Genomic DNA, 24,266 nt, shown 5'->3' on the forward strand with positions numbered 1-24,266 from the left:
TTCTCAGGCCATTCCAGACACCACGTTTCACACTGCAGCCTCATCCTTCCCCACCCAGTGTGGACTCCTTCTCCCTTCCCTGCTTTATTTCTCTCCATTGCACTTACAATTTGATTGATTTATTTGCTTTATGGTCTGTCTTCCAAACTAGAATGTAAACTCCAGGAAGGTAGAGATCTTTATTTATTTATTTTTTAGATCTTGCTCATACTAAAGCATCTAGAACAGTGCCTGGCACAGGGTAGGTGCTTAGCAAACAGTTGTTAAATGAACTCTCTCTCTTTTCTTTACCAAACTTGTTCCTCAGAGTCTGTCAAACCTAAACTAAAATAAACAAGTGTACTTTGGTACTGGTACTGGTGATGTGAATTAAATCCAGGAGCACTCATCCCTATTTTTTGAGGAATCTCACAGTGTAAATACTCAGGCATCATTTGGGTAACAACATGGGGAGAAATCAAGTATGACACAAGAAGTGCCATTAAGGAGAATGCTAAATCCATTCAGACTGTATCTGGAGGATTCAGTTTCGATTCAGGCGCCGCTCCTAAGAGGGCTGTAGACAAATAAGAACACATTCAGAGAAAAGCAGTGGGGAGGCGCAGATGGTCCAACCCGTGACACAGAGTGCAGGAACAAGAATGGGGAAAAGACTCCTAGGGAATAGGATTCCTTTTTTGAAATGTTGAGAAGGTGTTCTGTGGAAGATTACTAGGTCCACAGAGAAGATCTGTAGACCTGGTATCATTTCCTTACTCCCCTCCCCCCCATCCCAAGCACTTCTAGCTCTTGTGCAACCTGAACGTTAGGAGAGAGGCCTCCCTAAAGAAAAAAAGTATAAAGAATATAAGTATAAATTTATAAAAAATAATAGATACAGGCCACTGAAGATGCCTGTGCAGTGAGGGTCTCCAAAGCATCAGCTTCATTTATTTCATGATAAATCCACCCCAGTCAGATTGCATATGCCAGCAAAACTGAGCTCCTTATAATTCTCCGAACACACCATGTTTTCTCTTCCTTCGGTGGCTTCACATAGAGTGTTCCCTGTCTAGAACACTCTTCTCAACAGTATCTACTCATCCTTTAACTTCTAATTCAAAGGTTACCTGTTCTGTGAGGCCTTAGCCGAGTCCTCCGGATAACTTAGGTGGTATGGCTTTTCCCACACCCTCACTGAATCCCATGCGTGCCTCCACTATGGTACCTGGCTTCTTGTTTGACTTTGGTTGATTTGTCAGGCTTCCCTTATACTGTGTATTGGTCAGGATGGGCTGGATTATGCCATAGTAACAAGCAAGTCCAAAAACCTCAGTGGCTTAAAACAGCAAAGGTTATTTCTTGCTCACACTGTGTGTATACATTGTGGGTCAGCTTTTGTTCTCACTTTATGCTAACAGAGTAGGCACAATCTGGAACACTGCCAGTTGTGGGCCAGAGAATAAATAGTGAAGCAGAACATGTACTTTCTCTTAAAGCTTTCTCCTAGAGATGGCATACTTGTCTACATTCCATTGGTTATAACTAATTGCAGGTGGTCAGGGAAATCCAACGTGACCCGTAGGCGAGGAAGCTCCAGAATATTGGCCAGTAGCCTCACAGCCTCAACAATTAGCTTCTTGAGAACAGGGGTGGCACAATTCTAAAAATCTTTATATACCCAGTATCTAGCACATGGTACTTAGCACATAGTAAGTCTTCAACTGTTTTGAGTGAAAAATGTAGAGAGCGAAACCTAAAAGAAGGTAATTGCTTTCCGTTTACTGCAAGGAACCATTTCCAACATCTTTTCAACCTCAATAGGTGCTGACCTTCCTGTCTCTGGAAGTATTCAAGCATAGGCTTTCCTAACTGGTTAGTGATATTTTCAACATAATTCATGCAAAGATGAGTGATTAGAGACTGATGTGGTCTCTAAAATCCCTTTAATTCTGGGTACTCTGTATTTATATCCTAATCACCTTTCTGAGCTTGAGAAGGAATAAATTTGTGTTCACGGAAAAGGTGATAACATCTGACTGGAGCAGGCTATTCTGTTGGTGACTTGAGAGAAACAAGAATGAGTTGAGGGGAATAAACAAGTAGAGGGCTCTGGCCCCAAGCCCTCCACTGAAGGGTGATTACTAAATGCACAAAGTATCGTGTCCCTTACAACCCAGAGCGTAAAAGGAGGCCAGCACTGGACTTGGCGTTGCTTTGACACTTGAGGATTCGGCTTAGAAACAGGCTTGAACTCTTTGTGATTCCTTTCTTTGTTTCAGCAAAACCTGATAATTGTAGCCAGCAGATCTGCTGGCCTGCCAAGGTTCTGCCCACACACATTCCTGAGGATGGACGGTTCCCTTGTGTTCTCTTTGTTATAGATTCCTGATGACTGACTTGGTCTAGTCACTTGGCCCCGCTGTAACAGAACTCTGTAGTCATACATAGGAGTAAATAACGTGCCCCCTCTTCTGACAGTGTAAAATGTTATACATATTAAGGATCATGGTAGCCCTGTCAAATCCTAATTAAAAAAAAGACAACACTGGAATAATTCAGCTTCTAAAACCTTTGAGCCCTTGGTAAGTAGGCTCAAAATAATAGAATTCATAATGTAAATAATGTAAAAATAATTAAAGGTAGTGGGTTTATTATTTAGTTGGTATTCAGAGTGAATATGGTCTAAAAAACAACATGGGATTTAGTCAGAATATCAGGCTCGTCCGCAGGTCTGCTGTGTGACTTTGTCACGTCACCTCAATGCGAAGATGGGGGAAGGGACAATAACCACCGGCGACTTGGAAGGCTAGGGGGATGGATCAAAAGAAATGAAAGTACTTTGCAGGCTATGAAGCACTTTGAGTGATAACATGGAAGTAAATCCAGTTTCCTAGTTGGTCATGGAAATTTCTCGGCCTTTCTTTCTAGCATAGCGGTGGCGCCATCGGTGCAAATTGATCCTCTTGTGTGTGGTGTTATCTTAGACTGCAGAAGTCTCTTCAGATGGAACCTATTGATTCAATTCGGAGCTTCTGGCAGTGGTTCACAGCACCAGCCACTGATCCCCACTGCTGGGATCACTTGACTCATGCTGAACAGTGATCCTGAAAGGTATCCACACGTTCGATCACTTATAGCCCTGACTGAATTCATATGAGAACCTGCCGGGTTTTTTGTTTTGTTTTGTTCGCACATCTGGCTCCAATACAACTTGTTGACACGCTTTGGGTGCTTAAGGGGTTCACTGATTTTTTTCAGCTACTGTGTGCAACTCCATGCAAATATGTGATATTTAGGATGTTTGTAAGTAGGGCTCTTTTTAAGTATCAAAATTCTGTAAGTGGGGCTCTTTTTAAGTATCAAAATTCTGCAAGGATTCTGCCTCCATTTGTGCCCTTATGGATTTCAGGGTGTCAAGCGTTCTTTGAAGTGGTCAGATTCGTTGATGGATTAAGAACCGTGAGTGGTCACCATCCCTCCACCTCCCTAGTCCAGGCCACAGCAGTTATCTTGTATTGTTCCAGGCAAATGACCTCCACAAGTCAGGCTTAGCAAGTAAATGACAAGATAGTGATACCACTTAGGGGCTCCATGTTGACAAAGCCTGGGCACCCCTCCTGCGCAGATGGTTCATGTCACATCGAACCTCCCTGCTCTGTGTGAGCGACTTACAACCAACCCATATGCTGGCCTCTCCATTGCAGGGTGTACTGCTCACTGGCACTATTAATTTTACCTATTTTAATATCTACTGATATTTTTTAATTAAAAGCAATACATTGGGCACCTGGTGGCTCAGTCGGTTGAGTGACTTTAGCTCAGGTCATGATCTCGCGGTTCGTGAGTTTGAGCCCCACATCAGGCTCACTGCTGTCAGCCTGTCAGCATGAAGCCTGCTTGGGATCCTCTGTTCCCCTCTCGCCCACCCCCGCCGCCACTTGCACTCTCTCAAAAATAAATAAATATTTAAAAAGCAACACATGACTGTAACAAATTCAAACAATATAGAAAGCACAAAGTTACAAAAAGAAGGTAAATGTTCCTGTCTGTCCTAATAAAATCACTCACTATTCAATGGATCAGTATTTATTCTTTGTTCTTTTAAATTTTGTTTCTATTCAAGCAAATATAAGTCTACAAAGATTGTTCTTTAAAAAATGAAACATATTTTGCAGCACATTATGTATTATTATTTAAATACGTCTTAGAGATGTATTCACATCGGTACCCATAGGTCTTAACCTTTTTAAATGGCTGTGTTTCATTTCCTAGTGCTAGCTCTATTGTGTGTTTCATCACCACCCGACTAATGGACGTTGTTGCTACTACGAAATGATGCAGTGGATAACCTGATTGGGATCTTTGCGATCATGTGCGTGTATTTTTGTACTTCATCAGATTATGTGGGCTTTTCAGAGTGAAATGGCTAGATAAAAGGAAAGGGCGTTTCAAGTTTTGATGGCTATTGCTAAATTGACCTCCATAAAAATTTCACCAATTTATACTCTCCTATTGCATGAATATGACACAGTCTGTTTTTCTGATTTTTGTCAATCTGTGAAGAAGGAGGAAGAGCCTCATTTAAAAAAATTTTTTTTTTAATGTTATTTTTGAGAGAGAGAGAGAGAGAGAGAGCGAGAGAGAGAGCGAGCACGAGAGGCTGAGGGGCAGAGGGAGAGGAAGACGCAGAATCCAAAGCAGCCTCCAGGCTCTGAGCTGTCAGCACAGAGCCCAGTGCAGGTCCAAACTTAGCAACCATGAGAACATGACCTGAGCCAAAGTCAGATGCTCAATGGAAGGAGCCACTTAGGTGCCCCGAGCCTCATTTTTAATTTAATTTTCATTTCCCTAATTACCAGTGAGGTTGAGCATCTTTTCTAGTTAATAGCTTGTGGTAATTTGCTTGTTCATTTCCTTGCCCCCTTTCTAGTATTTTTGTCATATACATTGTAAACATTATCGTCATCTTATAAATTTCCTCCCAGTGTGTCACTTATGTCTAAGCCTTATTAATGGTTTCCTTTAGTAGTCAAAATTTATCATATTTATGAAGTCAAATCAATCAACCTTTTCTTTTGCAGTTGCTAGGTTTTAAGTCTTGCACAGAAAAAATTTTCAGCACAACTTAAAAAGATTTTCACTGTATTTTTTCTAATATGTTTGTGATTTTGTTTGTTGTATTTCTATGTTAAATTCACCTGGAAATTATTTTTCTTTAAAATATTGGTGAGGATTGAACTTAGTTGCTCTAATACTTATTAATTTGCCTCACTTTCCCAACTGATTTAAAAATAGCACTGTTTTCATACTCTGAAAATTCCATATATGCAAAGTGTATCTAGATGATCTGTTCATCCATTTATCATTTCTTATGCTGATAATACACTATTCTAATTACTCAAGCTTTAAATGTTTTTTTAATGTTTATTTTTGAGAGAGAGAGCGAGGGAGGGGCAGAGAGAGAGCGAGAGAGAGAAGAGAGAGAATCCCAGGCAGGCCCTGAAGTCAGTGCAGAGTCCAAGGTAGGTCTCGATCTCACGAACCAGGAGATCATGACCAGAGCCAAAATTAAGAGTTGGATGCTTAACCACCCAGGCACCCCTCAAGTTTTAAATATGTTTTGATGTTGGGCACCTGGGTGGCTTAGTCGGTTGAGCAGCCAGCTTTGGCTCAGGTCATGATCTTGCGGTGTGAGCCGCACACCGGCCTCTGTGCTGTCAGAGCCTGCTTTGGATTCTGTGTCTCCATCTCTCTCTCCCTCCCTCCCCCCCCCCCTCTCTCTCTGCCCCTCCCCTGCTTGTGCGTGCTCTGAAAAATAAACATTAAAAAAATATGTTTTGATGTCTTGTAAAGCAAGTTCATCTAAATAGTTTTGTTTTAAAACTTAAAGCCGTTTTTTGCTTTTTGCCTTCCAGAGGAATTTCAGATTTAGCTTGTCAAATTCTATAAAGAATCCTGATGGCAATTCCTCAAACATTTTTTTAATAAAAACTTTCAGACATGCAGAAAAATTGAACTAATTTTATAGTGAACACCCACATCCTCATCACCTAGACTTTACCGTCCCCATTTTACAGTACTTGCATTACCTGCTGGCATTTTGATTGTGATTGCGATTGTACTGGATTTAGAGATTAATCTAGAGAAGACTGACATCTACATAGTTCTGAATCTTTGCCTCCAGGAATATACTATGACTCTCCACTTATTTAGGTCTTCTTTTTTGTTCTTGTTAGAGTTTTGCAGTTTTTGCCATATAGATATTGCCTGTGTTTTTACAAAGGTTTACTCTGAGATCTTTTCCAGTTTTGGTTGTTAATGTGAATGGGCTCTCCACCACCCCCTCCCATTTCCTTCTCTAATGGATTATTTTTGGCATAGGGGAAATGTAATGATTTGTGTGTATTGCTAATGTATCTCATCATTTTTTTTTTAATTTTTTTTTCAACGTTTATTTATTTTTGGGACAGAGAGAGACAGAGCATGAACGGGGGAGGGGCAGAGAGAGAGGGAGACACAGAATCGGAAACAGGCTCCAGGCTCTGAGCCATCAGCCCAGAGCCTGACGCGGGGCTCGAACTCACACACCGCGAGATCGTGACCTGGCTGAAGTCGGACGCTTAACCGACTGCACCACCCAGGCGCCCCTCTCATCATTTTTTTAAGCTTATTTATGTTTTGAGAGGGATAGCATAAGCAGAGGAGGGGCAGAGAGAGAGAATCCCAAGCAGGCTCTGCACTATCAGCACAGAGCCCAATGTGGGGCTCGATCTCATGACCATGAGATCATGACCTGAGCCGAAATCAAGAGTTGGACGCTTAATCGACTGAGCCACCTAGGAGCCCCTATCTCATCCTCTTACCCAGTCCTCTTATTAGTTATAACAGTTTTTCAGGAGATTTTCTTATTCATGTGCAAATAACACCAGTTTGTCTCATCTTATTGTCTAGGATCCCATTACAATGTTAAATAATGATAGTGGGAATTCTTATCTTGTTCCTGAGTTGAGTGTTTCACTACTAGGTGTAATGTTTGTTGTGGTTTCTGGTAGAAATCCTTTATCTTCAGGACGTTTCCCTCTTTTTTCCTTCATTTCCTAAATCTTTTAAAAAATGAGAGTTTAGACCGAAACAAGAGTAGAGACCATTTGGACCTGTGAGACACATACAGAACCCTCCACTCAACAACAGCAGAATGTGCATGCACCTTCTTTTCAAGTGCACCTGGAACATTCTCTGGGATGGATCATATATTAGGACATAAAACAAAGCCCTAACAAATTTTAAAAGATTGAAATTATACCAAGTGCCTTTTCCAACCACATTTCTTTGTGGTTGGAAATGAGATGAAATGAAATGAAACAAATCACTAGCAAAAAGAAAACTGGAAAATCCACAAATATGTGGAAACTAAACAACACACTCTTGAACAACCAATGGGTCAAAGAAATCACAAGGGGAACTGGAAAATATCTTGAAACAAATGAAAACACAAACATAACATACCAAAACTTATGGATGCAGCAAAAGCAGTACTAAGAGGGTCATTTATAGTGGTAAATGTTTACATTAAAAAAAAGGAAGATCTCAAATCAACAACTCACTCTGTACCTCCAGGAACTAGGAAGAGAACAAACTAATCCCAAAGTTAGCAGAAGGAAGAGAACAATAAAGATTAAAGCAAAAATAAAATACAGAATAGAAAAACAATAGAAGCCAGTGAAACAGAGTTGGTTTTTTGAAAAGATCAACAAACTTTGGCACACCCTTAAAACAAATTGGCACGCCCTTAGCCAGACTAAGAAAAAAGAGAGGAGACCCAATGACAAAAATCAGAGATGAAAGAGAAGACAGTACAACTGATGCCACAAAAATTAAAAGGATCACAGGAGACTATTAGGAACAATTATATGCCAACACATTGGGTAAAGAAAGAAAGAAAGAAAGAATGGATACATTCCTGGAAACACACAACCTACCAAGACTAGATGATGAGGAACCATTAAAGATCCGGTCAGACTTCTAAGTAGTAAGGAGACTTGAATAAGTAATCAAAAAGCTCTCCACAAAGAAAAGCCCAGGACCAGACAGCTTCACTGGAGATTTCTACCAAACATTTAAAAAAATGACACCAAACCTTCTCAAACTCTTCCAAAAATTGAAAAGAAGGGAACACTTCCAAACTCATTTTATGAGGTAAGCATTACCCTGATACTGAAACAAAGATATAACAAAAAAGCTACTGACCATATTTCTGATTACTGTTGATACAAAAGTGCTTAACAAAATACTAGTAAATCAAATTCAATAGCACATTAAAAGGATTATATACCATAACCAAGTGGGCTTATTCCTGGAACCCAAGGAATGTACTACATATGAAAATCAATGTAATATACCACATTAACAGACTGAGGGACCAAAACCATAGGATTATCTCAATTGATGCAGAAAGAGCACTTGATAAGATTAGACATCTTTCATGGTAACACTCCAAAAACTAGGAATGGAAGGTAATTACCTCGACATAATAAAGGCCATATATGAAAAGTCCACAGCTAACATTATGCTTAATGGTAAAAAACTGAAAGCTTTTCCTTTAAGATCAGGAGCAAGTCAAGGATGCCCACTCACACCACTTCTATTTCAACATACTACCGGAAATCTTAGCAGAGCAATTAGTCAAGAAAAATAAAGGCATCCAACTTGGGAAGGAAGAAGTCAAATTATCTCTCTTCACAGATGATATGATCATATATGTAGAAAATCCTTAAGCTTCCACAAAAATAACTGTCATAACAAAAGAATTCAGCAAAGTTGCAGGACATAAAGTCAACACACAAAAATCGGTTGTGTTTCTATATACTAGAAGTGAAAAATCTAAATAGGAAAACAGACTCATTTACAGTCGCCTCAAAAGAACAAAATAACTAGAGAGCCCAAAGACTCATACACCAAACACTACAAAACAGTATCAAAAGAGACTAAAGAAGACCCAAGTAAAAAGAAAGACATCTTATGTTCATGGATTAAAAGACTTAATGTTGCTAAAATGTTCTTACTACTCAAACCAATCTACAGATTCAATGCAATTTTTATTAAAATCCTAATGGCATTTTTTTTTTGCAGAAATGGGAAAAATCCTGAAATTCATATGGAATTTCAAAGGAACCTGAATAGCCAAAACAGTCTTGAGAAAGGAAAGCAAAGCTGGAGGCCTAACAAATCCTAATTTCAAAATATATTACAAAGCTACAGTAAGAAAAATTGTATGGTACTGGCATAAAGATGGACATAGACCAATGGAACAGAGTAATAGCCCAGAAATAAACTCTTGCATATGTAGTTAAATGATTTCCAACAGGTGTGCCAAGGCTGCTGCACAATGGAGAAAGGATAGTCCCTTCAACAAATGGTGCAGGAAAAACTGGATCTCCACATGCAAAAGAATGAAGTTGGACCGTTACCTCACACCATATACAAAAATTAACTCAAAATAGATGAAAGACCTAAACATAAAAGCTGAAACTATAAAACTTCAAGAAGAAAATATAGGGGTGAGGGCTTCATGACATTGGTTTGGTAATGATTTCTTGGATATGACATGGAAAGCACAAGCAATAAAAGCGAAAATAGACAATGACTATAGACAAATAGACAAATTTGACTATCAGATTTGACTATATCAAACTTAAAAATTTCTATACCTCAAAGGAAACAATCTAACAGACTGAAAAGGTGACCTATGGAATAGGAGGAAATACTTGCAAACTATGTTATCTGATAAGGATTAGTGTCTAGAATATATAAAGAAATCCTATAACACAACAAATAACCTGATTGAAAAATGAACCAAGAACTTGAATAGACTTTTCTCCAAAGAAACTGTACAAATGACCAACAAGTATATGAAAAGATGTTCAGCATCACTAATCATTAGGGAAATTCAAATCAAACCAAATGAGGTATCACCTCATACATGTTAGGGTGGTCACCATTAAAACAAACAAAGAAACAGAAAATAACAAGTGTTGGTGAGGATGTGGAGAAATTCATTGTTGGTGGGAATGTAAAATGGTGTAGCTGCTATGGAAAATATTATGAAGGTTCTTAGAAAATCAGAAATAGAATTACCATATGTCCAGCAAGCCTACTTCGGGGTATATATGCAAAAGTATCAAAAGCAGGGGTTCAGAGAGATATTTGTACACCCTTGTTCACAACAGCATTATTCACAATAGGCCAAACATGGAAGCATCCTAAATATTCTTCAAAAGATGAATGGATAAAATTTGGCATATATGTACAATGGAATGCTATTCATTCTTAAAAAGGAAGGAAATCCTGTCACATGGTATAACACGAATTAACTTTGAGGACATTATCCCAAGTGAAAGAAGCCGGTCACACAAAGACAAATACTGCATGTTTCTACTTTTATGAGGTATCTAAATTTGCTGGACTCACAGAAGCAGAAAGTAGAATGATGGTTTCCAGGGGTTAGGGAGGGGGAAAAAGGGATCCATTGTTGTTCAGTGGGTATACAGTTTCAGTTTTGCAAGATGAAGAGGGTTCTGGAGATAGGATACACGAGAATGTGCATATAGTTTACTGTGCTGGACACTTCAAAGTAGTTGAGATGGTAAATTTTATAGTGTGTGGTTTTTACCACAATAAAAAATTGAGAGAGCCTGGGTGGCTCAGTCAGTTGAGTGTCTGACTCTTTTTTTTTTTTCTTATTAATTTTTTTTTCAATGTTTATTATTTATTTTTGGGACAGAGAGAGACAGAGCATGAACAGGGAAGGGGCAGAGAGAGAGGGAGACACAGAATCGGAAACAGGCTCCAGGCTCTGAGCCATCAGCCCAGAGCCTGACGCGGGGCTCGAACTCATGGACCGCGAGATCGTGACCTGGCTGAAGTCGGACGCTTAACCGACTGCGCCACCCAAGCGCCCCGAGTGTCTGACTCTTGATTTTGGCTCAGGTCAGGATCCCAGGGTTGTGGGATTGAACCCATATCGGGCTCCGTGCTGAGTGTGGAGCCTGCTTAGGATTCATTCATTTATTCATTCATTCTCTCTCTCTCTCTCTCTTAAAAAAAAAAATTGAGAGTATAATCTTATTAAATGCTGTTTTGGTTCTTCTCCTTTAATTAATTAATGAAATTAATTTTTTAAAGAAATTTCCTAATATTTAAGACACTTTGAAATCTTGGCATAAACCACAGCTTCATTTATGACAGATTATGAGCCAATTTCCTTAATATGTGGAGGACTCTCTATAATGCTAAGCAAAATAAGTCTGTCAGAGAAAGACAAATATCCTATGATTTCACTCATATGTGGAATTTAAGAAATGGAAAAAAAAAAAAAAAAACCAGACAAACCAAAAAATGGACTCTTCCCTAGAGAGAGCAAACTGATGGTTACCAGAGGGCAGGTGGATGGCGGGATGGGGGAAACTGTTGAAGGGGATTAAGAGTACACTTGTCGGTCATGATGAGCACTGAGTACTATATGGGATTGTTGAATCACTATGTTGTACCCCTGAAACTAATACAGCACACTATATGTTAACTATCCTGGAATAAAAAAATATATATGGAGGACTCTCAAAATCCCCTAGAACAATGGACAAAAAAGAATTTGTTACAAAATGTCAATGATATGTGAGAAGATTTTCAGCCATGCCTGTAAAGAAATGCAAGTTAAAACAATCGTGACCAGTTTTTTGTGTGTCAAATTAGCAAAGACCAATAGTAACTATATGCAGTGATAGTGAGGGCACTCTAGTTCTCTGGTGGCGAGAGTGAAAATCAGTATCTATTTGGAGGACAACTTTGTATTTTACTAACAATATTTTACTAGTATGAAATTCTTATAAGAAAGTCAGAATTTCACAAATTCTCAAAAGCACAAAAATATATGCAGGGACAGTTTTTGAGCCATTGCCTATAATAGCTTAAAAACTAGAGAAATGTGCAAATGTCTGTTAACAGCTGGATTGGTTAAGTAAATTATGATGCACCCATAATTAGAACGTCATTTCAAAGAGCGAGCTGAGGGGTGCGTGGGTGGCTCAGTTAAGCATCTGACTCTTGGTTTTGGCTCGGGTCATGATCTCACTGTTCGTGGGTTCGAGCCCCACGTCGGGCTCTGTGCTGACAGTGCGGCGCCTGCTTGGGATTCTGTCTCTCTCCCTCTCTGTCTCTCTGCCCTTCCCCCACTCTTGCTGTCTCTGTCCCTCTCAAAATAAATACACGCACGATCTCGCGGTCCGTGAGTTCGAGCCCCGCGTCAGGCTCTGGGCTGATGGCTCAGAGCCTGGAGCCTGTTTCCGATTCTGTGTCTCCCTCTCTCTCTGCCCCTCCCCCATTCATGCTCTGTCTCTCTCTGTCCCAAAAATAAATAAACGTTCAAAAATAAATAAATAAATAAATACAATCAAAATAAATACACGTAAAAAAAAATAAAAGCGTGATATAAACTGTGGACTCTGCCACTCTTCCCATTGTCACGGAAGACACTGAGGAGCAGAATGGGGTGTAAAATACAACTCCATATTTTGTTGTTTAAAAAGTGGTTATAATAATCTATGCCTAGAAAACATACTTGAAAAATGGACACCAGATTGTTAACACCAGCTGTCTTTGGGGTGAATAGGGACGAATTTTACTTCAGTTCATTGTTTCTGAGAGAGAGAAGTTTCTACATAAAGAGCATAATTCGAAGGAGGAAGTAAAAAGGGTAAATCTCTATTACAAAAAGAGAAGGCTACCTGCAAGTTTTTGTTTTGGATAAAGTTGAGATGTACATAGCGTCTGTTATACCACAGGACCGCCTTTGCAGTCTGTTCCAGGGCAGTTTTTAAGAGAATGCCAAGTTGGAAGAGTGGGTATCACTGTTACAGTCGTAGGAGACAGCCCAGTCCTTGGTGTGTCAGATGACCTCCGGGGCCCATCCACCGAGAACCCCAACGTCTACACAGTTTCCATACAGACACGCAAAAAAGGGGAGGGGCTTGGGGAGCCCTGCCCCGTCATGCAGTCTCAATAACGCATACTGTGCCCCCCGAAATAGGAAGATGATTACTGTAAAATATTCGACTATACCCATATCTGTCGAACCAGCCTCATTATAGAAGTCACGTTCTTCCCCTGTGTGGTCCTCTGTTTGATCTTTCAAAACCACGAGCAGTATGCCACAATCTCTCTGTGAAGTTCTGTTTCTGTAACTCTGCCAGCTGCTCCCATGGTTCCTGTTCTTACTGATAAGTCGTGGGCTGTGTGTTTAGGAGGGCAGCCAGACTTGGAAGGAGTCTGCTGAGAGTTGCCTTTCGAAATGTTGAGTCCTCCTGTTGAGCTCATTGTGCTTCTAGTTCCTTCCTCAGAATTAAAACAAACAAAAAAAAAAGTTCTTATCTATAATGTAAAGTTAAACACTTTAAGAATTTGATCTATAAACATTTTTTTCAAGCCCCACATGGATATTTTGTAGTATTGAAATGTAGCGATTAATAACTGCAACTTTGCTAATTTAGTGAATTGAGCGGCTCTGAATTCCCAAAGACAGACTTTTCTTTTTTTTTTTTTTTTTTTTAATTTTTTTTTTTTCAACGTTTATTTATTTTTGGGACAGAGAGAGACAGAGTATGAACCGGGGAGGGGCAGAGAGAGAGGGAGACACAGAATCGGAAACAGGCTTCCAGGCTCTGAGCCATCAGCCCAGAGCCTGACGCGGGGCTCGAACTCCCGGACCGCGAGATCGTGACCTGGCTGAGGTCGGACGTTTAACCGACTGCGCCACCCAGGCGCCCCAAGACAGACTTTTCAAAAAGTTATATGCTTGGGGTTCCTGGGTGACTCAGTGGGTTAAGCATCCAACTCTCGATTTCAGCTCAGGTCATGATCTCACAGTACGTGAGTTCAAGCCCTGCATCGGGCTACATGCTGACAGCACAGAGCCTGCTTGGGATCCTCTCTTTCCCTCTCTCTCTGCCCCTCCTCCAGTCATGTTTCCTCCTCACCCCTCTCTCTACCTCTTCCTCCCCCTGCCCCTCCCCTGCTCACTTCTTCTCTCTCTCTCTCTCTCTCAAAATAAATAAACATTAAACAGTTTTTTTTAAGTTAGATGCTTTTCTTATTAAAAAAAAATTACAAGATGAATTTTCAAGACAGAGTATAGAAAAGATTCTACAAAGAATGATGAGCATGCAGTTGTCACCTGGACCTTGTCTGTGGCTCTTTGGCAGCTTAAAACCTTGCATTTATATCCGCCAGTGTCACTCAGGGCTTGAGTTAGGAGTTCCACGTGGTAATTAGAGCCTCGTTTGTCAGAGCTGGTCCATGAATGTCTTGTGGATGAATGGTTTTTTAGATAATTGGGGCTTTACCCTTTAAGTACCTCTCTTATTGGATGCCCTGTTAAAAATGCATGACAAGTAAGCAAACCCAGCTTACCTAAAGGTAAGGTAATGTTGCTAAAAACAGCCCACGGTAAGCATCCACTTGGTGAGCATATGGGTGTTCACTGTAAAATTCCTTCAGCTTGGTTGCATGTTTAAAATTTTTCCTAATAAATACTGAGGGGAAAACAGCATTTTTGAAAGTCCTGCACACACCTTATTCCAACAATGTTGTGGTTACTCAATGTGTGTGTGTGGAATGGTTAAGGCTGCCGGCTCTGGAGCCAGACTGCCAGGTTCCTGGGCTGTCTCTGCTGCTTCCCAGCTGTGTGCCCTTCAGGCAGTTACTGTCTTCTCTGAGCCTTGCCTTTCTTGTCTGTAAAATGGGAATGACAGTAGTTCCTGCTCCAGGGTTTGTTGTGGGAATGGACTGAGAAGATGTGTATATACGTGCCTCCCGCAGTACCGAACACCCTACACTTTGGCAAGTATGGCCACTCTACCCCCACTACCGTTACATTGCAGGTACCTTCAGCGTTGACCCCTGGCCCACTCAGAATCGTTACTGTTCTCCTTGGTCATTGACTTGAATGACAGTTTGGGGCTACTTTGAGACTTAATTTTCAATGCCATGGGTATTTTCCCCCCAATCAAATCATCTTTATGTTGTCTACCTCCCAGCCTAAATTGCCAGGAACGTAATTTAACTCTTCCTCAGTGAAGCCCAGCCCCATCCCAAACCTCAGTGATGGCAGTGTCTCGGGTGCCTGCGCCCTGTAGACAGAGCTGTGCGCTTTCCTGCCCCTGAATTCTGCTGGCTGCCACCTTCAGGTGAGCACATGGTCTCTTCGTTTGCCCCCGGGGCTGCTGTTCGCTGGTGGCTGTGCATTCTCTTCCCTCCCTCCCTCCTCTCCAGCCTTATGTTCACGACCTCTGCTGTTCATCTTTACCCAGGACAGAAAAGAGGACCGAGGTAAATCAGGAAGTGTCACGGATAAATGACGTCACCTGTATAGGGACCTCATAAGTGGGAATGATGCCCTTTTTCTACAGAACTGAGTGCTAGAGCTTTCTGTCCTCCACCTCTCTTGGGTTTGATGTCCTTCTCGTGGTTTTCAGCATATTCACGTTTTTTTGCAATCATCACAACTGTCTCAGAACGTTTCATGTTCTTAGAACATTTCATCACCCCAAAAGAAACCTCGTATGCATTAGCAGTCACTCCTCATTCTCCCCTCAGCCCTTGGCAACCACCACTCTACATTCTGTCACTTTGGATTTACCTCTTCGGGGCATTTCCTACAAATGTGGTCATATAATGTGGCATTTTGGAGCTGCCTACTTGCAGTTACCATGTTTCTGTCTGTGTTTAGGCATTTTAACGGTGCTTCGTTCCTTTTTACAGCATAATAATAAGCCAGTTACGTAGATATACCAAATGTTGTTTATTCATCCATCTGTTGGTGCACATTGAGATTGTTTCCACCTTTTGGCTATTGCGATGGTGATGCCATGAGTGTTTGTGTGCGAGTGTTTGTGTGAACATATTCTTACTTCTGTGTATATACCTAGCACTGGAATTACTGGGTTTTCTGGTAACTCGGTATTTAACTTGAAGTTGAAGAACTGCCAACTAATCTACCAAGTGGCTGTGCCATCTTATGTCCTGCCAGCAAAGTACGAAGGCTCTGACTTCCCCCCATCTCCACCTGTACGTGTTATTTGTCACTGTGATTGTAGCTATCCCAGTGGGGAAGTGGTATCTCCTTGTGGTTTTGGTTTTTCACTTCCCTGAAGACTAATGATGTTGAGCACTTTTTAATGCTTATTGGCCATTTGTAGATCTTCTTTGGAGGAAGGTCTGTTCAAATCCTTTACCAATTTTTAATTGGGTTGTCTTTTTATTGTTGAGTTGTAAGAGTTCTTCGTATATGCCGGATACAAGCCCCTTATCAGATGGAGGACTTGCAAATAAATTCTCCCCTTCTGTGAGTTGTCTTTTTGACTATCTTGCTGGCAGCCTTTGAAGCACAACCGTTTTTAATTTTGACGGAGTCCAATTCACCTGGTTTTTCTTATGTAACTTGCACTTTCAGATATTCTATTTGATGTCCCCAGTGACTTCTCTGGAAATCTGATTTGCTCACTGTGTACAGAATTGCATTATGCTTAGTTTTCCTGATTTGGAATTGTAAAGCACTTGCTTTAAAATGTTTGCCAGTAATAGAGGATGTTAGAAATGTTGATACTTGTGGAGGTGATAAACCCATTTCTGTGCCTTTAGCCTCAGGATGATAGAAAAAATACATCCTATCTATGCCCAGAGGTCATTTCACTGTCAGTGACAGTGGGACACTGGAAGCCAGTTTAGTAGCAGGGAGGGTGATTAAGTTCATAGTGGGACCTTATTAGGCAACTATTGAATAATATCATTAGGAAGCTTAATGAAAATGTTTATGATGTAATCTTCAATTTAAAAAAAATGAAACACAGGGGACCTGGGTGGCTTAGTCAGTTGAGTGTCTGACTCTTGATTTTGGCTCAGGTCATGGTCTTGTGGTTTGTGGGTTTGAGCCCTGCGTCGGGCTCTGTGCTGACAGCGTGGAGCCTGCTTGGGATTCTCTCTCACCATCTCTCTCTTCCCTTCCCCCACTGGTGCTGTCTCTGTCTCTCAAAATAAATAAATAAACTTAAAAAAAAAAAAAACGAAACACAAGTATGTGCCTTGTATGACTAAAATATGTGTTAAGACATTTGGACTAGGTTGAAGGGTATACAAAATTACAGGTAGTTTTAGTTTCATCTATTTTATTTAATACTGATATTTTATCTTAAATATCAATTTTAAGGTATTTTACCTAACAATTAAAAATTCAGTTTAAAAAAAGTGTGCATGATATTTCAAATCAGTGGGACAAATGGTGACAAGTAGTTAGGTCTGGTGTGCTTATTCTTATCCCACCCAACTTTTTTTTTAACAGGAATTATTTTTTATCGTCATGATCATCAGGGTTAGACTTACAGAAAAATAGTTTGCTATGAGTATTTAAGAACTTGAGTAGAGATATTTTGTCTCTTTACATTTTCATATTAAATCCAAATACTGACGATAAGGTGATTTTGGAATTAGAATTACTATTTATTTTAGTCATTACCAGTATTGCAGTTTGCTATGTTAATAATAGGGGTCCCAGAAACACTTTTCTCATGGCATCTCATGAAAGAATTATAATGATTTTATATGTAAATAAACCAATCACTCCAACATTTGAAACAAATTTCATTGAAAAAAATTCTTTTTATTCGGATTCTGTGTCTCCCTCTCTCTTCCCCTTCCCCGCTCATGTTCTGTTTCTCAAAAGTGAATAAACGTTAAAAAAAAAAAAAGTTAAAGAATTTTGGGGCACCTGGGTGGCTCAGTCGGTTGAGCATCCGACTTCTGCTCAGGTCGTGATCCCATAGTCTGTGAGTTTGAGCCCCGCGTCAGGCTCTGTGCTGACAGCTCAGAGCCTGGAGCCTGCTTCTGATTCTGTGTCTCCCTCTCTCTCTCTGCCCCTCCCCGGCTTATGCTCTGTCTCTCTCTCTCTCTCTCTCTGTCAAAAATAAAAATAAACATTAAAAAAAATAAGTTTATTTAGGGAGAGAGAGAGAGAGAGAGAGAACGCGCGCGCGCAGGGGAGAGGCAGGGAGAGGGGGGGAGAGAGAATCCCAAGCAGGTTCTTCAGTCAGCCTGAAGCTCGATGTGGGTCTTAAACTCAGGAACCGAACCTCGAGATCATGACCTGAGCCGAAACCAAGAGTCGGACGCTTAATCGACTGAGCCACTCAGGCGCCCTTGAAACAAATTTCAAATGATCAAAGATGTTAAAGTGTTTTGTTTGTTTCTTTTAAGGAACAATAAAGGCACCAAAGGAAATATAAAGGGAAGTAAGCACGATGCTAGGTCACGTGTATTATGCACACCCAAGGTGATGCCACAGTCTAAACTCCTGCACCGCAAAGTGGGTCCGTGGCTCCCCTGGCCCTCCGAGCTTTGGCTTCGGTCCGGGGTACAGCCAGTAACTAGGAGGTGTTCTCCCTTCCGTGGCCTGGACCGGGTGTGATAGGGCAGCAGACAGGGAAAGGCCGCAAAGGGAGGCCCGGCTCCTGTGGCAGCCAGCAGCCCCGCACCCACTTCGCACACTGAGGCTGACTTGGCCTCTGGGCCCGGCTTGGGGGAGGCAGAGGCGGTGTCTTGTTGTCATATGTGGGAAGGCTATGAAAAGAAAAACCCTTGTTGGCCCAAACATTTAAACAAGAGTTACACTAGGATGTTTTGTTCTCACTCTGACATGGTCAGAATTAATTTGGGCGTCCAAAACAGGATTATTTTGTTGTTGTTGTTTGGCTTTTGAATCTGAGTAACTTAATACAAGAACACAGAGGGAAATACAAAACAAAATGCATGGCTTAAGTCTGTCAGGGCATGGAACATCCCCTGGAACACCCCCAGGGCATTCTTCGGGGCATGATTTTGTTAGTGTTTGGGGGGCTTCACATTCAAGCTGCTGGTGACCTTCTTTGTGAAAAGGCCCCAGTGATCGGAGGCAAGCAGCTGAGTGTGTGTGGGCATCTGAGAAGTGCGTGGCCAGAGCCTGAGAGATCGTAATCACCGTTTTCTCTTCCTCCTTAGGTTTAATAGGAAAAACTTGCCTTCTGCAAACAACTGAAAAAACTGCCCTCAGAAACCGTTTCTTTGGCCCTCATGGAGCAGCTGGAACTTCCACAGTGAGGCCCTGGACAGGACAAGCTCTCTCTCCTGCCACCCGCCCCCCCCCCCCCCCGACCCCGATCAGCCAGAGCGGTGGTCGCCATGGCCAGCAAGAGGAAATCCACCACCCCGTGTATGATCCCGGTGAAGGCGGTGGTGCTGCAGGAGGCCGGTGTGGAGGCCCAGCCGGCTGAGGCCTTGCCTGAGGGGCCCCAGCAAGAGCCGCCCCCTGAAGTGCCTGCCGGGGGCAGTGGGGAGGTGACCCAGACGCCCAGCAGTACCGACGGCACCACACTGGCCAATGGGCACCGGAGCACTTTAGACGGCTATTCCTATTCCTGCAGATACTGTGACTTCAGATCCCAGGACATAACCCAATTTGTGGGGCACATGAACTCAGAGCACACAGACTTTAACAAGGACCCAACTTTTGTATGCACTGAATGCAGTTTTCTGGCAAAAACTCCTGAGGGGCTTTCTCTGCACAATGCCAAGTGTCACTCGGGGGAAGCCAGCTTTGTGTGGAATGTGGCCAAGCCAGACAATCATGTAGTCGTGGAGCAGAGTGTCCCCGAGAGCACCTGCACTCCCGACGTCTCGAGTGAGCCCAACACTGAAGGGACCGACGGACAGGCTGAAATCATTATTACCAAAACCCCAATCATGAAGATAATGAAAGGCAAAGCTGAAGCCAAAAAAATTCATACGCTCAAGGAGAACATCCCCAGTCAGCCTGTCGGTGACGCGGCCTTACCAAACCCATCGGCAGGGGAGACCGAGGCGAAGGAGGGGGACCACTCCTTTGTCGACGGGGCGGTCCCGGTCGGTCAGCCAGCCGCCGGCTCGGCAAAAGCGCCACACGTGGTCAACGGGCCCCCGATGGGAGCGGTGCCAGTCCTGCCGGCCGGCCTCGCCCAGTTCCTCCCCCTGCAGCAGCCACCCCCGGGCGTGCCCAGCACCACCACCAGCCGCCGCCCACATCCAAGTCCCTCCCCAAGGTGATGATCCCCCTGAGCAGCATCCCCACCTACAACGCGGCCATGGACTCCAACAGCTTTCTGAAGAACTCGTTCCACAAGTTCCCCTACCCGACCAAAGCCGAGCTCTGCTATCTGACTGTGGTCACGAAGTATCCGGAGGAACAGCTCAAGATCTGGTTCACGGCCCAAAGGCTGAAGCAGGGCATCAGCTGGTCCCCTGAGGAGATCGAGGACGCCCGGAAGAAGATGTTCAATACGGTCATTCAGTCTGTGCCCCAGCCCACGATCACTGTCCTCAACACGCCCCTGGTTGCCAACGCCGGCGGCGTCCAACACCTCATCCAAGCCGCCCTCCCAGGCCACGTGGTGGGGCAGCCAGAGGGCACGGCAGGTGGCCTGCTGGTCACTCAGCCGCTGATGGCCAACGGGCTGCAGGCGCCTGGTTCGTCCCTGCCGCCGGCAGTCACGTCCGTCCCCAAGCCGCCCGCCGTGGCGCCCATCAACACGGTATGCTCCAACACGACGTCGGCTGTGAAGGTGGTGAACGCAGCTCAGTCGCTGCTCACGGCGTGCCCCAGCATCACCTCCCAGGCCTTCCTCGACGCCAGCATCTACAAAAACAAGAAGTCTCATGAGCAGCTGTCGGCTCTGAAAGGAAGCTTCTGTCGGAACCAGTTCCCGGGCCAGAGCGAGGTGGAGCATCTGACCAAAGTGACGGGCCTCAGCACCAGAGAGGTGCGCAAGTGGTTCAGTGACCGCAGGTACCACTGCCGGAACCTGAAGGGCTCCAGGCCCGTGCTGCCCGGCGACCATGGCCCCGTCGTCCTCGACCCTGGGCCAGACATGCCCTTCGCCCCAGCGGCCAAGGCCCCGGAGGGGCCCTGCGTCCCACCGGCGGCCACCCTGGCCGCCCCTCCTTCAGCCAGACGGCAGGCCTGGCATCAGACCCCCGACTTCACGCCGACCAGGTACAAGGAGCGAGCCCCCGAGCAGCTCCGAGCCCTGGAGAGCAGTTTTGCACAAAACCCCCTTCCTCCCGATGAGGAGCTGGACCGCCTGCGGACTGAAACCAAGATGACTCGGAGGGAGATCGACAGCTGGTTCTCGGAGAGACGCAAGAAAGTGAGCGCCGAGGACACCAAGAGGGCCGATGAGGACGCCGCTCCAGAGGAGGCGGCGGCGGCTGCGGAGGATGACGTGGGAGAAGAGGAGCTGGCTGGCGACCTGAGGGTCCCTGGCGGAGACGGCTCCCCAGAAGGGGCCGGTGGCCACGCGCTGGCCGAGCGCAAGGTCAGCCCCATCAAGATCAACCTCAAGAACCTGCGAGTCACCGAAGCCAACGGCAAGGGCGAGCTCCCGGGGCTGGGCGCCTGCGAGCCCGGGGACGGCGGGCCCGGCGAGCCGGCCGAGCAGCCCCCCGGCAAGGCGAGCTGCAAGAAGACGGCCCAGCAGCGGCACCTGCTGCGGCAGCTCTTCGTGCAGACGCGGTGGCCCAGCAACCAGGACTACGACTCCATCATGGCGCAGACCGGCCTGCCGCGGCCCGAGGTGGTGCGCTGGTTCGGGGACAGCAGGTACGCCCTGAAGAACGGCCAGCTCAAGTGGTACGAGGACTACAAGCGGGGCAACTTCCCCCCGGGGCTGCTGGCGGTCGCCCCTGGCAGCCGGGAGCTGCTGCAGGACTACTACCTGAGGCACCAGACGCTGTTCGAGCGGGACCTGCAGAGCCTGTGCGACAAGACCCAGATGAGCTCCCAGCAGGTCAAGCAGTGGTTCGCTGAGAAGATGGGCGAGGAGACCCGGGCCGTGGCGGACACCGGCGGCGAGGACCAGGGCGCCGGTGAGCCCGCGGCGGCTCACAGAGGGACTGGTGACGGGTACTCGGAGGTGTCGGAGAACAGTGAGTCGTGGGAGCCCGGAGCCCCCGAGGCCAGCTTGGAGCCCTCTGACGCGCCGAGTCCCCAGGCTGCCCTGGAGCTGGGTAAGGAGGCCCCTGGGAGTGCGGGGCCGTCCTCCGTGGGGAGGGTAGGAGGTCCCCGATGGATGGCCCTGGGGTGCCTGCCATCTCTGAGGCTGCCCCACAGCAGGAGCGATCGGCACAGGATGTGACTCTGACACAGGGTGGAGAGTTGTGTTTTTATTTTGTTTCACGTTTCTCCAAACCTGTGCAGGGGGCGGGAACACAGTGAACCTATGAGGGTGCCAGCTTTTCTAGCCATTTCTTAGCAATCGGAGAACAGGTCAAAGCGCCATCTGAGTCCGGCAGACCCACCACCCCTGCATAGGAGAGAGCAGTGGAGCTATTGAGGACATTCAACTCATCTTGGCGGGCAGAAGGAAAGAGGGGCTTTAATTGTCCTCAGATACGTGAAGCACTTTTTTTTAAATGATGAAAGTCCTATAAATTTGTATTTCTGATTTGTTGTTCTTTCTGATTTGAAGTAATAGAAAGTCATCTTCCTTCTTGTGGAATAAAAAGCCTGCATTTTGTTCCTCAGTTTCTCTGGATCATATTTCTGGGATTATTAGAACTTAAAAGAAAACTTGAGATGATTTTATTGAAGGTAGTTTTATAGCCACAGATAAGTCACATTGTCAGTATTGGATCCTGACCCGAGTTCCCAGCCTGTCCTTTCCCTCCCCACCTTTGGGTATTTGTCTCCGTAGAGGCCTCCCTCATCACAGGATGGCCAGGAGCGATCAAACTTAGCTCTTCACAGGAGGCTGTGGGAACTGAGGAAGTATCTGGATTCTCAGATTCTCCGATTTGGGGACATTTAGAAGTTGGTTCCAGGACCTGATATTTCCAGACTTGACCTTGTTTTCTTCTGGGCCCCCATGAGTCACTGAGGTCCTCATAGGGAGTGATGGGCCCCAGGGAACAGGAGTGGCTTCACAGGGCTGGTTGCCTCAGGCACCTTCTCCAGCCCTGGGCCTGCCCCTCGGGAATGCCCACCCTCGCTTGCTGGCAACTAGAATAAACTGATTTCATTTTTTGTTTTAAATTAAAATTTCCCTTAAGTGTATTCTTGGTTAGCTGGAAATAGGGTGGTGGTTACACAGCCCTGTGAATATATTTAAAGCCATTTAATTGTACGTTCAAAAATAGTTAAAATGGTTAAGTTTTAGGTTATGTATATTTTATCACAACTTAAAAAAAAAAAATGGCTAGCCTGGAATTGGGATGAATGGGTTTGAGTCACAGTCCCTTAGGCTGGAGAATGGAGGAGTGGCTGGCAGGAAGGCATTGCTCATGGCATTAAGAGGTCCCTGGAGCCAGCAGTAGCACCTTGGCACGGCAAGGATCAGGCTGCTTTGGGGGCTATACGAGCGGCAGCTGATGTGGAGGTGACAGGCATGTGTTTTCTCCTCAGAAACGGACTGAATTTGAACTGATTACACTGAAGGACTGGCCAGTCTGGGATGCCGCCTGCCACGTGAAGGGGCTCCACCCGACTCTCCGCTGCCACATGCTGTTCCCACGCCCGCCGCTGGGCACACACGAGAGCTTCTGGAGGCCTCGCTGCCAGCCCGGAGCCCACTGCTACCTTGGGCCCGCCACCACCAAGCGAGCCAGCCAGCGGGGATCGCAGAGTCCTCGTCAGTTCTTCCTCCCACAATGTAGGACCTTTCCTTTGCCTTCCAGTGGATAAAATAGTTCAGATTTCATATTCATAGACACAAATCAAGTTTTTAACATATAAATCTGCCTATACACATTTAATAAAACGTCAGATTGTAAACACTTTAATTACATAGAAACTTTGGTTAGCAAGCAGTACATTGCCGTCTACGTCATCTCTAAACATGCCCCGTGTCTCTTCTCTAGAGATCCCTGGGGCCGCGCGTCCCCTCGGCAGTGGGCCGGGGGCACCGCACACTCAGAGGCGTACCTGTTCGCTCCTCCACGAAGGCAGGGCTTTTGAAGAGGTCTCTGCTGTCACGCCGGGCTCGCGTCGCCCTGCGGGATGATAATCTGTGCAGAAGCGCCGGTCCCTGCGGTTTGTACGTGATGGCGCGTGCTCGTCCCGCGCGAAAGTCCTTACAGCCCTTCTCCTTTTTCATGGGCGTCGGAAGCATGGACCAGAACTTTTCGGTTCTCAGATCACCTTAGACAAAAGTTTGTTGTCAAGCCTGATGTACTGACCT

At 44.7% G+C, this 24,266-nt stretch overlaps 1 protein-coding gene across 1 annotated transcript in view; it reads left to right on the forward strand.

Moving 5' to 3' along the window:
* Window positions 1-23,863, forward strand: part of ZHX3 (zinc fingers and homeoboxes 3) — a 66,935-nt gene extending 43,072 nt beyond the window's left edge. The window contains 3 exon segments of the mRNA XM_043602375.1: window positions 19,060-20,080; window positions 20,083-22,098; window positions 23,492-23,863. Of these exon segments, the coding sequence (XP_043458310.1) occupies window positions 19,240-20,080; window positions 20,083-22,098; window positions 23,492-23,502 (2,868 nt within the window). The 5' untranslated portion in view covers window positions 19,060-19,239 and the 3' untranslated portion in view covers window positions 23,503-23,863.
* The last annotated feature ends 403 nt before the right edge of the window (window positions 23,864-24,266 follow it).

Source organism: Prionailurus bengalensis, chromosome A3, assembly GCF_016509475.1.
Source record: "Prionailurus bengalensis isolate Pbe53 chromosome A3, Fcat_Pben_1.1_paternal_pri, whole genome shotgun sequence".
NCBI lineage: Eukaryota > Metazoa > Chordata > Mammalia > Carnivora > Felidae > Prionailurus > Prionailurus bengalensis.